This window comes from Lepisosteus oculatus, chromosome 7 (genome assembly GCF_040954835.1).
Source record: "Lepisosteus oculatus isolate fLepOcu1 chromosome 7, fLepOcu1.hap2, whole genome shotgun sequence".
Classification (NCBI taxonomy): domain Eukaryota; kingdom Metazoa; phylum Chordata; class Actinopteri; order Semionotiformes; family Lepisosteidae; genus Lepisosteus; species Lepisosteus oculatus.
The window spans coordinates 40695400-40712555 of NC_090702.1; the positions used below are offsets into that span (position 1 = coordinate 40695400).

Sequence of the window (17156 nt, forward strand, 5' to 3'; positions counted from 1 at the left end):
CAAATGCACCTTAGTTTCATATAAAAACATTAATAAATCCATGAAGTCAGCCTGTTACCTACAAATCAATAATTAATAATGATGAATCTCCTACCTGTTGAACTGCAGTGTACCTCACAGTGTAAGAGTAGTCATGATTATCAATAATCTCAAAGTCCCGTACAGCTTCTCCTTTAACAGCCCCCGTGAAATGGACATCCAGTTTGGCTTTGCCAGCCCCCTTGGTATAAACTGTGAAATGTGTTGGCTTGCCCACTTCCACACCTGCAGAATTATTTAAAAAGCCCAAAAGATACAAACTATCAGGTACATTTACCTAAAAATAAGCCAAAAGTCCTTGAATGAGATATGTTTCAACTATATCTTACCAGTGTGCACTCTAGACACCTTCACAGGTTATTAAAATGATTATGCACAAATTGATCAATGTGTCTATCAACTAAAAATCAATATATCTGAAATTACTATCAGGCATTACCTGTTCTGTTCAGTCCAGGGCCTTCTGCCCTCACCTTGGCAGCATCATGGGAAGGATCAACTTTAATACGGAAGGGGCTGATGGGAATTTCCTAGGATTTTAAGGAACTTGGTTAAGAAAAATATGAGATCAAATATTTTATGAATGCCTTTAAAAAACAAAATAGAAAAATATGATTTGTGATAGAGGGCATCCTATGTAGGCTGTAACTTATCTTATTCTAGATAAAAATAACTTGAATAATTGGTACATTTTTCACAAATGAAGTTTTCTCCAGTATTGAAATACCTGATCTGCAAACAGCACCATGATAGTGTACCGTCCGGCTCCAGGTGGGGTGTATTTCACAGTGAAGGTATCATTGTCATTCTTAATGATGTCAAAGTCAATGTCTGCCTCAGCAGGACCAACAACACCAGGAGCACACTTGATGCCAATGCTCACATCACCTGAAAAACACCAAAATATGGATTTTATGTCACTAATTTTCTCACCATCGATTTTACCTATAAATTGTTGAAAAGTTATGGCCCTCTCTTACCCTGACCAGCCTCACTGCAGTCCACTGTGAAGTAAGTAGGCTCATTGGCTTTCAGACCTGTTTTCTCAATTCCTGGTCCATACACTTTAACATTTTCTGGGTGACTGCCTTCTCCAATGTTCACCTGCAGGAAGTCAATATGTATGGAAATAAACCAAAAGCGAACATCTGGATAAGAATATAATGTGGTAATTTTTCTTAGTATAACTTCTTATACAGCACATTATTTTTATGTATGTTAAAAATTTAATTAATATTAATTAATAATAATTAAATAATTATTTTAAATAACATATATTATAGATATTCTGAAACCCTTATTAAAATGTCTATTGAATCTATTATTTAATTGAAAACCCAGTACAAACGTTTAACAGAAGGATCAGATATATAGCCACTTTATCTTTCTGACAGTATCTCTTACCCTAAAGGGACTGTTGGGGATATTAACATCTCCCCAGGTGATAATGATAGTGTGCTTTATTGGTTTTGTTGGGATATAAACACAGAAGAAAGTGTTATCTCCGTTATCAGTGATCTGGATATCAATGGGGAACCCCTCTGCATCCTGTATAAAAAAACAACATACAGTTCTGTTACAAAAATGCTTTTAATTTTCAATTAGAACTGTAATTAAATCGAAACACCATAAAGTTAAATCGTTTTTTTTTTCAAGTACCTGGGCATAGATCTTGAGTTCTGCTTTCCCAGCTCCACGAGCATCAATAGTGAATTCTGCAGACTTGTTAACAATGCAGCCTGTAGGCTCCAGGCCTGGTCCAGAGGCTTTTACCTGCATAAACAAAAATAACAATGAGACATGTCTTTCCAGGGAAAAACAATAAATTATGAAGTGACTAGAATGAGATAGATTTAAATTTCAGGACAATTAGAAAAAATATGAACTACAGTTTGTCATCAACAATAAACAATGTAATCAGTTCTGCGAACTTAATAACCCAGGACTGTTCTCCTTAGGTTTTGCAAGCCATAGACTTGTAGCATTTTATTTAATGGGATGTGGAAAAAACTGCAGGCTTACTTTCTCAGGGAAGACATCATTGGCAGCAGGGAGGATGTGGGCCATGAAGGGACTGTCCTTGATGTCTTCATCATCACAAATGACATGGACAGCATAATCACCAGGTTCTGTTGGCCAGTAGCGCACATCACAAGACCCATCACCTTTATCATCACATTCGATCTTAGCCTGAGAGGGACCCTCAATCGAGAAACCTGGAACGAGTACAAATTCAATCCTGTCATTTACAGCTGGAATAGGTAATCTTTCAAGATAATGCCTCATGTAATCCATCTGTCTTCTAAGAAGAAGATTGGAATCTTGTAGCATGAGAAATTATGCCATATATTAGCCATAGGAAGGGGATTATCTTGAACGAAAAATATTACTAATAGCATTTGTTGCATTTTTAATGCATCTCACCATGCACAATGACTTAATTTTGCCCTGAAACTTACTTTCAACACCATCCTTTTTTAATGTGAGTAGAAGACCTACTGTAGATAATCCCCAGAGGTTCTGTTATTTATTCCATCTTGTCAGTTTCTGGGGGGAGTTGAAGGAAGCCCTAGACTTAGTGCTCAGAGGCCTAGTATCCAGCTATGTGCCTGTATTTGTTTTTCTCAACTGCTAACAATTAAAATCTCTGCAGACAGGCAGGGGAGGCAACACAAGAAAGGAATCTCAGTAGGAGGAATAGTAATTTTGCCAGAATATAAAAAGAGAAATGAATGTGTTTGTTTAACTAAACCCTTAAATGAACTAATGAAAAAAATAATAAAAAAACAGATCACCATGCTTGCGTTAAGCTATCCACAGCATAATGCTGTTATTGCTGCCTTCAATTAAATGCTATTTTATAAGATAAAGGTGGCAAAAAACTGCATCAATGTCATCAGCAAATGTTAAACCTGCAGAGAAGAAACTGCCAATAAACTTAAAAACTTTAAAACTCAACTCAGAAGTTTCATGAATCTAAGTGAGAAAGGTCTTATAAACACTTATATTTTAATATGTTTAAAGCTGTTATATATTTGTTTAAAGAAATGATACTGTATGTCAGGATATTAGCTAGCACATTCTTTCCATGATACATTTTGAACATTCCATTTTAATCCTAAAAATATTGTGTATTGCAGATTCAGGGGTGCTCTTTCATTTAGCTTCTTTTTCCAGTTTTCCACCAACATTTCCATTTTGGACAAATGTGTAATATGACCGAGCTATGGCATACTGATTTGTTCCCTGACGATTGTTTTGTCACACAATTATTCTTTACCAGCGAATGTGTATCCTGCCTCCTACGTAACTGACTCGGCTGCAACGACTTACCGAGAGTCCCCACTTCAGTCCCAATGGCCTCTACAACAAAGTCTGCTGACTTGCCCACCATTCCAGTCTCCAGCCCAGGGCCCCAGGCACGCACCTTCTGCAGTCCAGGCTCCTCACTCACCAAAACCTCGAAAGGGCTGGTGAGTAGAAACAGGGTAGACACAAATTAGCACATGCACAGTCGCCATTTTACTGACTCTGTATCAGAAGCATCTCTCTTTAGAGCACACAAATACATAAAGGGGCCACATAGCTTTTGACTTTCAAAATGTATAACTTACAGTATTTGTCCAATCAAATAAGTAAATCAAACTTTGTAAAGTCATTTTTTTTGGCTTAATGAACGAAGAATGTCTATACAGTTATAAAGACTATATGTAACTATGAACTCAAAACACAATGAAATGGGTGTTAATTGAATTTGTTATAATATAAAAATGTCCCTGTAATTTGTACTCTGTTGAGACTACAGCTCATTTTCATACTGCTAATTTCAAAAGGGCACATTTACCTCCTTGGGATGGCGTACCCTCCCCAGGTGATGCTGACGGTGTATTTACCCGGAACAACAGGATAATATTCACATTCAAACACACCATCACCCACATCGTGAACTTTCACTGGCTCATCTCCTCCTTCTAACAAAGAACACATGAGAGAAAAGCTTTAAAAGATTATATCAACTCAAATTTCCATTAAAAGTCTCACAGGATTAATACTATTGAAACTTCAACATAATTGTGAAAAATTACATCTTTTTTAACAATTGGGAAATATTATTTTTACATGTAATTGCTTTTTATTCAGACGGGCACAGCTGAAGCCTTTAAAAAACTGAAATGCGATTCTCGCATTAGGATGATAATATTGATCCATTTTACAATCCACGAGTCTGTTATTTTTGCAATTTATTAAAATCATTTTGTAACCCTAACCCTAAAAGAGTAGTTATTTCACATTTACCAGCCCTTCCCATGTTTATGAAATAGATATATACTAGTGGTCGTGTAAGTTCTCATTATTAATAAGACTTTCAAAAGATAAAACAACAGGCTTTTTAAGGGACACAGATCATTGCTTATCTTACAATACCTATTTGATTCTACACCAAGTATGGTCATAAATAAACACCTCTGTTACTTACTTGGTCCCTTGACAAGAACCTTGAGCTCCCCACTCCCAGCTCCTTTAGTGAACACCTTGAATCCTGCCACCTCCTTCACCCTGAGTCCCTTTGGCTGGAGGCCTCGGCCTGTGGCTCGGCAGGCATTGGGGTTGCAAGCTGGCAGGGAAAAGTCACAGACACAGTATAACTGAAGGCCATCTGACACACACTGCAGTCTGATGCACTAAATCCAGAGGTAGCTGTTAGTTTGTAGGAGCACGAAACATTATCACGGAGCAAAAATTAAAACCGTGAACCCAAAACATTTCATCAGGAAAGGGGAGGACGTGGGGGCAAGATATTTGTTTCTTTGTGAAACCATAAGCTACAAAAAAGCAAACAAGCAGACAAAAAAACGGAACAAAACAGTGCAACGGCTTTATGCGTCACTTGGCTAGAACGAGCATTTAAGAGAAGCCATTTCATATGGCCTTGACTACAAGCAGCCAAGAATGTACCAAGCATCAAAGAGTTAATGCAGATTCTGGTCACATACAGAATTTAAAGAGTTTAATTGCTATTTGAAAAGGTTTCACTTGTGTTTCCCTTCTAGTAAACAGGAGCAGCAATTAGTTTGCTCAGATGCACTAAATACCTTGAACTCAAAAATTCAGAAGGAAGCTATTGTAGATGACTCAGATGTGGACAAGAAAAATACGCTCTTCTGTTTTAAACATTTTACCTATTCTCTTCTCACTGACCTGACATTAATTTAGTTAAAATAAATCAAAAGAATTAGAAACAGAAAATGTCTTTTATAGAAATAAGCTCTGGCAATATAGACAAGTGAATCATACACAACTGCTAAGTCCTTTGGGGCAAAAAAAAAATACTAGAAAAACAAACTCTAAAGTGGTGGCAGTCAATGTTGGCTCTTGAGATTTGTAGCTGCTGGCACTTTCCATACTTTAAAAAGGGAAAGAAAGTGTATTTTCCAATCTGGTCAAATCTGGCAGTGAAAAACATCAGCTCACTTAAACAATTTTGGATTGCTGATAAACAAGTCTGTATATGTGTGTGTAAAATGTGCGTGGCCTATTTCAGAAAGCTTATTCAAAGCAAGTACTGACTAAATTAAAACACAAGTCTATTTATCTTACAGTTTATGTGAAAATAAGATGAGAATCTTAAATGTGACACTGAACCAAATCAAAACAGTAATCAGACAAAATCTTGCAAAACAATGTTAATGATAGCTGAATTAAAAAAGGCATATCTATGCATATTAAACCTTCCATGAAATTGCTATTAACAAACCAAGATAACAGTGGCATTCTGCGCAAGCAACATTAATATTCAGCATCATGATCTTCTTACAGCAGTGGAATCAGACAAAACACGTTGGATTAAGAGACACGATGTTCCCTATGTAATGAATTAACATTTCACAATCCAAAAGTCTGAAAAGCAATTTTAACATTAATTCAAAATATCAACAACCCAAAAACAATAAAAAGTTATATAAATTAGAATAGAATGCAATTCTTGTTACTAAGATTTATTATTTTATTTAACCAAATTGGAATAGTTTTTATGTACCTTTTAATAAATCCTCAAATATATTGTTAAAGGTATGATTTTACATTTAGTATTTTTACTTTTCATAACTACTCTAGTAGTCCATCTAAAACTGTTATTGAAAATACTTCTCAAACCTGATGATGCTATACAGTACTGTACACAAGGGGAAAGAAAAAGAATATTGCACAAACCCACTGAGAAAGTACTGGCTGTAAAAGTCCTTATACTCTAACTTCTTACTTAATCCATTTATTTCTCCCTTCATTTTAAACAGTAGTCCTCACTACCCAGATAGATTATCTTACTTTGAAACTTTACATCTGACACACTTCTTGTTAATGCTATATTGCTGCAGGTCCAGATTCTTCTCATGCTGTATTTGCCATTAAATCACTACTCCTACAGAGTCTGCACCCTTGCACAGCAATGCAGCTTTGAGGGGCAATGCAGAAAAGTGCTTAAAAAGCCCCTTAACGTACTGCCTGAGACTGTGGGACAATTGTACAGAGTGGTGGATAGGAACTTACTGAAGAGATACTGTAAGTATAATTCAGATACAGCCATGATAAACTAATGACACCAATTTAAAATACATTTTCACTCCTTTTTTGCTCAAACACTTTTAAGAAGGCTTTCTGGAACTATTTCCCTTGGAAAGTTTACGATGTCAAGCTAAAAGATAAAATGGATAATTAGAGAATAAAACACAATTGAAAACAATGAAGGACAAGTGAATTTTAGGATTAACAGTTACTAAATGGTCAATATCTTTATTATATTGTGCAGTATATGAAAAGGTAAATACATAATGTTTAAATTTAGGATTTAGGATTGTCAGTCATTTTTTATCGCACATGGCTCCAGTTTGGAATCGCTAATTGTCTCATCTCGTAACTGTTGTACCTACAGAAGAACTAGAAAGGACGGGGGGGGGGGGGGGGGGGGGGAATACTCTGACCCACCTACCCACTGCACCACTCAATTTTTGATACACTACTAGCTCTGCAGAGACATACAGGAGGGTTTTGTGCCCTTTGGCGCAGTACCATCCCTCACTAACATCACTGTGAGGCCTGTATGCCCCAACATGTGGGGAAATCCTACTCACAGTTGCCCAGTGACAAGCCCAGACTTAAACTCACAACTTCAGTCTACAAAATTACATTGCAATAATGAGAAGTATTGAATTAATGTTAAAATGTCCATCCACACATTAGAAACAAGTATCAGATGCTTTTGGCATTGTTAAAACACAAAAATGCATCTTTATATTGACATTTTTCATACTGAAAGCTGTTCTGAATAGTACTACAGAAGGCAAAGCTCCAGTGCATGCCAACAAGCTTTGAGGATGTGAAATCCAGAATCGGGCCAGACTTTACACAGGCATGAGCCACACCAGAGGCCTGTACTAACTTGGTCGCCTTGGTTTGGGAGGAGTTGGGGGTGGGACTTTCTTTGGCTTTTCAGTTGGCGGAGTGCAAATTGACTGAGGAATAATCTGAACCGGAGACCCAGCTGGCTGGGCAGATTGTGGAGCTAGAAGGACAGACAGGCAAGAGATGGAACAGGATTTCACATATTGTAGGCGACAGCTGAATATGGAAAGCTAAGGAAGTGCTGAAGAGAAATCCTGCATGATGTATCGTTCCAGTAATGTTCATTCTTTTGTACTGTACATGTGAAGAAACGTCTGCAGTGTATGTAAGCTTCACAGCTACAGCTCTGGATGCCTTGCTTGAAAACGCATTTCTTGTTACTTGTGTTCTGTGTACAGTATGTGGGGAAAATGAACCCCAATCTTTACTCTCTTGGCAGCTGAACAAATAAATCATTATTGTAGTTTTTGGTGTTTTATAGAAGATTTTGCACTTTACAAATAATAGGGCTTGCAGACTTTTGTCCTTATAAAAAGTGAGAAACGTGTTATTACAGTATATTATGAATCACATTGATTTTATTAATCATTATGTGACGATTTTCATCAATCATAATTCATCATTATTTTTTTGTTGTTAGGTGTTTTTGCTGAATAAGGATACAGATTGGCCTTATTTGGATTTATTTTACAGTTTGCAAAGGGTCTGCAAGTTTTATTCTAAGACTCATGTCCATCATTGTTAAAAAAGAGCAAGCATAAGGTTTAAGCAATACGCATTTCTGGAAAATAGTATCCTACCACCAAAATCACATCATACCAATTTTTCTTTATTAGCATTCAAATACATATATTATCCTATGCGAAACTTTTTCAAGAGGTTAGAAAAGGAGAAAAAGAGAAAGCAAGTGCAAGGAATTATATCTATGAAATTCATATGTGATATACTGTATGATTCCCCTTAAATACCACTGTACATTCATTTGTGTTAAGCAGCCTATTCAGCAAAGCAAATATCCTGTGCAAGCAATTACATTTTACAAAGCAAATCTATTTAAAAGGCCCCTCAAATACATACCTTCTGAGATATGAACCGTGTAGGGACTTTTTGGAATCTGAGCTCCAGCAAATGTAACATAGATGTTATGCGGTCCCTCCAGAATGGGACGGTAAGTACAGCGAAAAATGCTATCGCCCTTGTCTTCCAGAATGACTTCTACAGTGTCACGACGACCCTGGGGATCCACAATGACAACCCCCACATCTCCTGCTCCAGCACCTTTAGGAAACAAAAGGGCAAAAAATACCAGGATGTATATCAGAGCAACACTGACATTGACCCAATTAAGACAGCTGCCAAAAACAAACTTTTTTTAATTAGGTTGGAAGAGTCAAATGAGTTGAACACATTGCACTGTACCTGCCGTGTAAATGTCAAAATATGTGGGCTTGTTGGCCACATTGCCAACAGGTTCCAAACCAGGCCCTCGAGCAGAAACTTTGTTGGGGTCTCCCAGTGCCATAGAAACATTGACCATGAAGGGGCTCTTGTCAATATTCTGGCCAGCAAATAGAACTGTCACCTGAAGAAACAGCAGTCAGCAGTCAGCAGCCAGCAGTCAACTCCAAGCTTGTCTTCATTTTAAGTAAACATTTTGGCCTTGATATTTTGTACTGTCAAAGCATTGCAGTGTCATGAGTGTGATGATTATGCCCAAAACAAAACTGTAAAGATATCTTTTTTTATTTTCAAGTATCTGAACAATATCCTCACCCTGATTCTCTGAGTGAAAGCAGTGACATTTTAATCTGTCTTTTTCATCGACCGTATTAATTTTATTTGGAATTAATGCTCAAGGCCATCAAGAGTGGTTTGTACATATGATTTAAGCTAGTGATTTTTCACCAGTATGAAAGCCTTATCAGACCCAATTAAGACCCCAAAGACCATGTACTGTACAGGTATATACAGTAATTATTCCATGAGTCATATATACAGTACATAGCAAAAAGTATATAATGAAAAATGCCAATGATCATAACTACATACCTGGGCAAATAAAAAGCACAGACAACTAGAAAACTAAAAGTATGTGTGAAAACAAATACACGAATTACATAATTATTGTACCAAAATGTATGCTGATCTGATTGTAAGATATATGACTAGGCAACTCTAAACTTGTGTATTTATTTACTTTACTGTCACAATGCTTGGCCTATGGAAAACATGTATACATTCATCATTGTTGGATACGTTAAACATCCATACCTTATGAAGCCCAGCAACCTTGGGAACGTATGTCACAGAATAGGTCCTGTTTTTGTCATTGTTGGCAACAACTCTGGCCTTGAAATTTGAAATTAGAAAAGAAAAATTGCTATTTCATATTTTATTCAGATCATTAGAGCAAATGTCATGCACAAAAATATATTTTTTAAAATTATGAAGATTTCAAACGATTGCTGCCTACAGTACATGACCATTGTTCATACCTCCTCAGTGTGTCCTTCAGGGTCTTCCACATAGACAATCACCTCTCCAAGCCCAGCTTCTATGGTCTCTACCGTGAACTCAGCAGGCTTCAGCACAACATTACCATGGGGCTCAATACCTACAGAAGGACACATATATCCAGTCATCAGCATAATCTGCTGTCAAACAAAAGCAGCAAAATCCTCCCTCCTGCTACAAAAAACATCCATAAAACCAAACTTAGAAATTAACCAGAAATGAATGAATAGTGACATGATGGAAATTTTGTTCAGAAAGGTGGTACAAAACCACTGTAATTTGTCTATGTCAAATACAATTTTTTAAGCATTAATGAATGTGAAACCACAAAACTGCCTCTAATTATGCATGTAACATATGATATGTGTTCAGTGATGCTTTACTTCCTTCAAATATTCTCAGACCTGGTCCATAGGCCTTTGCCTTCTTGGGGTTGAGTTGTTTGGACCTCAGAGGAGCCCCTGGTTTAAGCTTGGCTTTGGGGAACTGAGACAGGTAGGTCATGACTGAATGTTCATCTACATTGGGGTCAACAATCTCTTCTGGAGCAATCACCTAGATGGAGAAAAAGAGGCATACAGTACTGTATGTAAGGTACAAATGACAACACTTTGGCCTGCTGAATTAAAATTAAATAGAACTTTTCTTTAATTCCCTATCAATTTCTTTCTCTGTTAGAAGGAGCCACATTGAGAAAAAAAGGTTATTTATATTGTGAAACATCGCTAAATGCTTTGCAAACACAAACAACAGACATATAATGAGAAAATCTGACTCCCATTAAAATAAATCAATATGAGAAGATGAAATGACCCAGTGGCTACAAAGGCCAAATGTAATTGACTTCAAATTAGGTCTAATTTATTCTGTTGAAATTTAAATTGTGTTTTCTGTTGTTTTCAGAAAATCAGGGAAAAAATCACGAGAAAGCAATTCTTTTAGGGGTTAATTAAATAAGTCTGAAGGGTTGTGCCAGCCCTCAACTCCCCTTAGTTAACACAAAAATGAATGTTTTTCTCTGAGGAGAAGGGTGCTGCTTCAGCTTTGAATGACTGAAGATAAGGCCTAATGGAAATTTGAAAGATGACAAATAAAAAAACAATTTCTGCTTCATTTTAAAATCTTATAATATACGTTTTTACCTTCATTTCACTTAAAGTTAATCATAATTCCATGTTTAAAAGCAAATGAAAGATTGAAACAACATTGTGACTATTCAGACTTCTTTAGAAGATAAAATCTTCAGAAGTCCCTATGGTCAAAGCATTGTATATTTCACTCTCTTCTTTTTGCTTTCAACATGGAATTAATCTCTACTTGTTACTTTTTAACAGTTTTAAACAAACGTTTGGGAGGTGGTTAAAAAACTAATCTTGCGTACTCCTGCTTACTATGTACAAATATCTTGCTTCATGCCTATTTGCTTGTCCATTTTGCTTTTACTGTACTGTATATCCCTGCCTCCACCCTGTCTTTGCCCTTGCAGTTGGTCACAGACACATCCCTCATTAAAAGCCCTGTCCTTACAGATGTGTAGTCACTATTCTCAGCTAGGTGAGTTATAAAGCTCATGACTGGAGTCATGCCTCTTATCCTCTTAAATTGAGGTTTCTGAACTCATTACAATGGCATTAAAGCAACATGAAACATAGCTAGCTAAAAAACTTATTTTGTTGCTCTTCATATTCGAAAGGGTAGGTTCACGGATCACTGTGTACATGTGCTCATAATCACTGAATATATGGTTTTATATTTTTACATGAAAAGAGGCCAAGCTAAACAGATTCACAAGGTTTTTTGTTGGAAGATCAAAAGTCTTCTTGTTGGTAATCCCTGTACACAGATAAGATGTTGGTTTTTTCTATTTATAACAGTGATTGCTGTGCTACCAAGCTACTCAAAATAGAATGGCATTTAACATGCCTTCAGAATGAGCCACCACTCTCCCACCTAGTTGACACTGACAGGAAAATTAAACCTCATTCAGACAAGACATTCCACGGACCCCATGACTCAGGCCTAACACAATTTCTGCAATGCACTAATCCTCTAAAGAGGGATTCTTCTACATCACTTCTCACCAGTTATACAATTTTCCAGTACAAAGCTAAGACAAATGACGGTCTTAATATACAGCACAACACTGTATATCTATCTATGTATCTATATATAGAAATGCTCTTCTTGGATAAATAAAATGTAGTTTTGCCCAACACTTGTTTTTTTAAAACTCATTAACAAGAGATTGAATATTGTAGAATACAGATTTATGGGGTTATAATAAGTTAAACTGGAATTTTCACTTGTCCACAGTGCATTTTCAAGGGGCAGCTTTTTAGAGAAAAAAGCAATGGTGAGTCTGTGCAGAATATAAATTTGCTTGCAGCTGGACTTGGATCAGTCTTGGAAAAGTAAAGTGTTGAATATCAAAACAACCTCTGCTCTAACTAATCCCCTACCCACCTAAATTAGGGCAACATTAACTGTGAGAATACTCTGAAATTCAGCTTAGCTTGCACATCATATTTAGACGCTCACTGTCCCTAAGCGTTAGGTATTAAATAGTGTGTTAAAAGTATTCCAGGCGTGGTACTCCATACTGTAGACTACTCTACAGGTTACAATGAAAGATTCTTGACAGCAGAGACAACTAGTACTGCATTTTTATCCACTTGGTTTGTTCCAATTATTTTTATTTTACTTGTTCCATTGAGATTTTTTTTCTATTCACCAGCACTACTGGTCAAGGGAAACATAAAATAAAATAAGCACTTTCCTTTATCTTGGCACTTACAGTATCTGTACTGCAGTTTTGTAAGCTCTGTACATAATATTAATGTACAGTATATGATACACAAAGAGTGGAAAAGGGACTGACCTCTAACCACTAATTCATACTGAATGAATAACAAGGGCAAATTCACACAGCTCCCAACATTACTGCTCCGTCCTAATGGATTAAAACACACCTGAGGCACACCCAGCCAGTCATCAGCCTGCTGCATGGCTTCTCTTGCATTCTCCACAGGCTGGTTAGGATCCCAGGTTTCCCAGTCAGGGCACAGACCTGCAGGGGAGAAACATGAATGGTTGTTATTGAAAAGACTCTGACAAACGACAACGTACAGTATCTGATAACATACTGGGAAAACAATTAAAGATGATTAGCTTATGCCAAGTTCTACAAATGTCACCCCTTCTGGTTGCCAGATTAAAGCAACAATGCACACCACAACCCTCCAAGGATAGATTGGTGACTAAAAAGGGAAGGATGGTTATTCTTTTATACTTGCATACTATGCAAGGAGTTTTCCCACAGTTTCAACAGCACAGTACTTCTAGGATGTGAGTTATCTAAGAATATACAGTATAAAAGTAATTCCCAAATTGAGTTAGCAATATGCGACATGGTGTACTCTTCTCTCACTAAGACTGGGGCACCAGTATATTGACAGGTTTAATTATTCCTGCATACAGCTTTCACGTCAGGTTTGAGCCAAAATAAAATGTAATTACAAAGTATGTATTTTAGATAAAATCCCAATAATTGTAGAAACTAGAACTTCTGGAAATAAATTGGAATTTGGGATAATTGTTAATTATTCACTCAAATAATTAAATACGACTGAGGATCAGCTATACCAACATATCCTGGGTGATTTGAACATACTGTAAAAAAACACTTCAGCTTCAGCTCAGGCTTCAGCTCAGTCTAATTATTTTTTATTAGCCTCTCTGTTTTGAAACTAGCAATTGTCATTTAATTAATACAATACAGTGCATTGCAGAAGAGTTCAGAGCCATGCAGTTTTCACATTTTTGTTCTTTTTTTAAAGCTGAGTCATGACATTTTGAAGTAGAAATTCGTATTTGTTACGTGCACTACCTGCTCCACACACTCAAAGCAAAAAACAAAAAGAACTGAGCAGATATGAAACAACAATGGAAAAGTCATGATTGCATAAGTATTCAACCCTTTCGTTGTGGCTAGCCCAAAGTATTTTAGGTGCACAAAATTCCATTAACCAACCACACGAATGACCTGTTTGTGTGCAATAACAGTTGTTCCTGTGATTTCAATATAAATACTATAAGGTTCCATCGTTGCTAATGTACATTCCATTGTTACCATAGTACTTCAATACAACCAGAAAGCAGTTGGATGAATAAAAGCAATTTGAACAATGAACACCTAACTAAATGTTAAAGACTGTACTGACATCTTCAGCTATTTCATGAATTATATACTGCACATTGAATAAAGCAAGAATATGAGCTACTAGAGGAAAGCTGCTGAGAGTACTGTATAAGATGCTTTTTGTACCTACAGTAATTTATTTTATGGACAGGGACCTGAATGAGGCACAGAAATGACCTCTTTGAGGAGGACTCATGAAGAAAAGAAAGACACTTCAATAAACACCTGAATCCTACACTTGTTGACACTGTTATGTTCTGTTTTTTATTATATTGTTTACACTGTCCTGATTATTGTTGTTCTTCTTACACTTGTCTTCAGTGCAACAATGATAAACTGTAAGCCTCTTGAACAGGTCTCTCCAAATGAGAAGTTGCTCTTTAATTATTTATTCAATTAAACATATAATTATAGTAATCAAAGATTATTATAACACAGCTTTTTATATACATGTATAAATTAAGGAACTATTGGGGATTTTTTCTATTTTTGTGTAGTTTGTATTTTCAACTAAAATCACAAGAATATGAAACTTTTACTCAGGAAAAAATAAATTTGGCAGCAAACATTATAGACTCCACATATATCACATATAACTTATTTGTTACCAGTTTATAAAACCACAATTAATTTAACTGAAGTGCCTGCTATAAAAAATGCAATGTTGAATAATATACCAAAATTAATCAGACAACAAGCCATTCCTGTCATACTACAGTATGCCATGTAATAGTAGAAATGGTCAATCTTGTCCGCAGAAACTGATATAAAAACAGAAGTTAAGAATAGATTCTGCCTATTGATCTGTGAGATGCCAAGAATATTAAACTGGTAGTGCAAGGATTCAGCAAACTTAAACTATTCATTCAATATGTCTCCAATATATATGTTGGATATCATACTAAGATATTAACAACCTGCCTGTATTACCAATGTATTTACTAATTTATCACTCCTTTTAATTTTTCTATACCAAACTGCAGTTAAACTGTACCATTTTTATTTTATTAATGTTTTTATTTAAGTACAAAATTGACCAATTGTCCTCTATTATAATAATGCTCTGCTCTATCTATGAACTATTGTCAGTTTTGAATAGTTGCTTAATTCATCTGGTTTAGTTTAAGAAAAATCCCATGGTATCAAGATTTTAGAATTCAGCACAAAAAAGTTTATAACCACAACAACCTCAGGTTACCTCTGAGGCCTCTGATGCCTGAGTACTCACTATAGAGAAACTGATACTCTCTGGAAGTAATGGAGGATTTTTTTAATGACATTTAATAATGTTTAGGAAGATTACACTCAATTGCACAGAAGTCCTTTTACCATAAAGCAGGAAATTGAAATATTTTTCCCAGCATAATGTTAATCTCCACATGCACCAATGGCATAGGCAAACTGTGATCAGAACCTTATATTCTGTTCATTTCATCCTCATTCCACCACATCTCCTCTCCTCTCATAAAATACTCTGCATTCTGCTTCTCTCCCCACCCCCTTCTGACTTAAATGTCATTTTTAATGAGTCACAGGCAATGGTTAGGTTAGAAGCCAAAGGTCACAGACTATAGAGGTTGGGTGGGAAGTTTCATGTTGCACGATTTTTTTTAAGCAAAAGGCTGTGGCACGTTGGGCATGCAGTGCATTACCTACACAATCTGCATACCCAGTTCACAAAACCAATCATTAATTGTTTGAATTTCTTCCATGATAAATGGCTAAGAATTGTGTTTCATGGTGAATTTACTAAGAATTCTCATTCTGCATCCCAACTGTTAACTTTTGTATCCTGCAGTGCACAGTTGTATTGTACTAAAATTTCCAATTCCCCAGACATACAACAAACCAGTTGAGGAAGTACCAGTAAAGACATGTGTGTGAAACATGCCAGCCCTTTCTGGTCTGTTTCTGCTCCACACCACACATAGAACTGAGTGTTAACTCTGAAGTCGGTTCACCGCTATATCAGCAATCATATACTATTATTGAAAAATGTACTCAACTTGCCCTATGTACTTATAAAAGTCTTAAATATGAAGCACCCACCCATTTTTTGCTTGCTGTTAAAAATGTTAGCACAAACAATGTTAGAAATAGTAATATTGCCAGTATACAATAATTAAGAAAAAAGAAAAAATGTTGCAGTTTATCACAGGATGCATTACAGACTGCATGAGCTTTGCAAAGGAGTCAAGCACAGAGTGACTCTAAACTGTTTAAACTGCACCATCTAAAGATAAAATTTATTTTTACTATTATGTCCAAGAATGTAATTTTTATTGAAAAAAGTAATCAATGCAAACTATTCATTAGGTTGATAAGGTAACAATAACAAATCTCAGTGGTAACCTAAGGTTGTTATAAATATCTTGGTGCTAAGCACAAAAATCTGTATAGCAAAAGACTTTAGAACAGTGGAAGTCTTGTGAAAGGTCTTAATTTATTTCCTTGTAAATAAAAAAGAAAATGTAGTTGAACAAATTATTTAATTCCCTTACTATACAAAAAAAAATGCTCCCGAAGTGTCCCTTGTACACCATTAACTGTTCCTCTTATAGGTCGTATTAAGGGTTTTATAGTTTTCTTCATCACTTTCAGTTACTATTTAGTGGCATCCTACAAATGAGGCTTTCATGTGGTTAGTGTTGAGTTTTTTTATGAGTAAATAATGGCAGGAGTTGTACCTCAGGGCCTTTCTGTTTCCAGACACAAGGAAGGCTCCAGGCAAACAGAGCTCAGAGAGCCCCAGTCCTACATAAGTTCACCATTAGTTTAACAAACGGGGCTTGTTTTTATTGTTTATTTGCTTGTTTTACAAGGTGATGGTTAAAGGAAAATTCCTGAAGGAATGTCATGGGTCTCTTCCTGTCCTCTCCTTGTTTAATTTTTTATTGCTTTTGTTTTGTCTTTTATCAGAGGGATGAAACTGCTATAATATTTGAATGCACCTCTGGCATGCCCTAAAACTGTTAGCCCTTTGGTCACTAACATTCTACACATATCC

At 36.1% G+C, this 17156-nt stretch overlaps 1 protein-coding gene across 5 annotated transcripts in view; it reads right to left on the minus strand.

Annotated features, from left to right (window-relative positions):
* The window catches only part of flncb (filamin C, gamma b (actin binding protein 280)), a 66570-nt gene that overhangs the window by 28323 nt on the left and 21091 nt on the right, over nucleotides 1-17156 (minus strand). For 3 of the 5 annotated variants that reach the window (XM_015352382.2, XM_015352381.2, XM_015352380.2), the window contains exons 3-19: nucleotides 12921-13018; nucleotides 10356-10506; nucleotides 9933-10051; nucleotides 9709-9786; nucleotides 8857-9019; nucleotides 8515-8715; nucleotides 7475-7597; nucleotides 4517-4654; nucleotides 3884-4010; nucleotides 3373-3509; nucleotides 2062-2255; nucleotides 1699-1812; nucleotides 1444-1587; nucleotides 1020-1143; nucleotides 767-927; nucleotides 479-569; nucleotides 95-264 (exon numbers count right to left, since the gene is read on the minus strand). In XM_015352382.2, coding sequence (XP_015207868.2) covers nucleotides 95-264; nucleotides 479-569; nucleotides 767-927; nucleotides 1020-1143; nucleotides 1444-1587; nucleotides 1699-1812; nucleotides 2062-2255; nucleotides 3373-3509; nucleotides 3884-4010; nucleotides 4517-4654; nucleotides 7475-7597; nucleotides 8515-8715; nucleotides 8857-9019; nucleotides 9709-9786; nucleotides 9933-10051; nucleotides 10356-10506; nucleotides 12921-13018 — 2333 coding nt within the window. The remainder of the gene's footprint in view (nucleotides 1-94; nucleotides 265-478; nucleotides 570-766; nucleotides 928-1019; nucleotides 1144-1443; nucleotides 1588-1698; nucleotides 1813-2061; nucleotides 2256-3372; nucleotides 3510-3883; nucleotides 4011-4516; nucleotides 4655-7474; nucleotides 7598-8514; nucleotides 8716-8856; nucleotides 9020-9708; nucleotides 9787-9932; nucleotides 10052-10355; nucleotides 10507-12920; nucleotides 13019-17156) is intronic. The other 2 variants (XM_006633312.3, XM_006633314.3) reach the window with 1 other exon arrangement.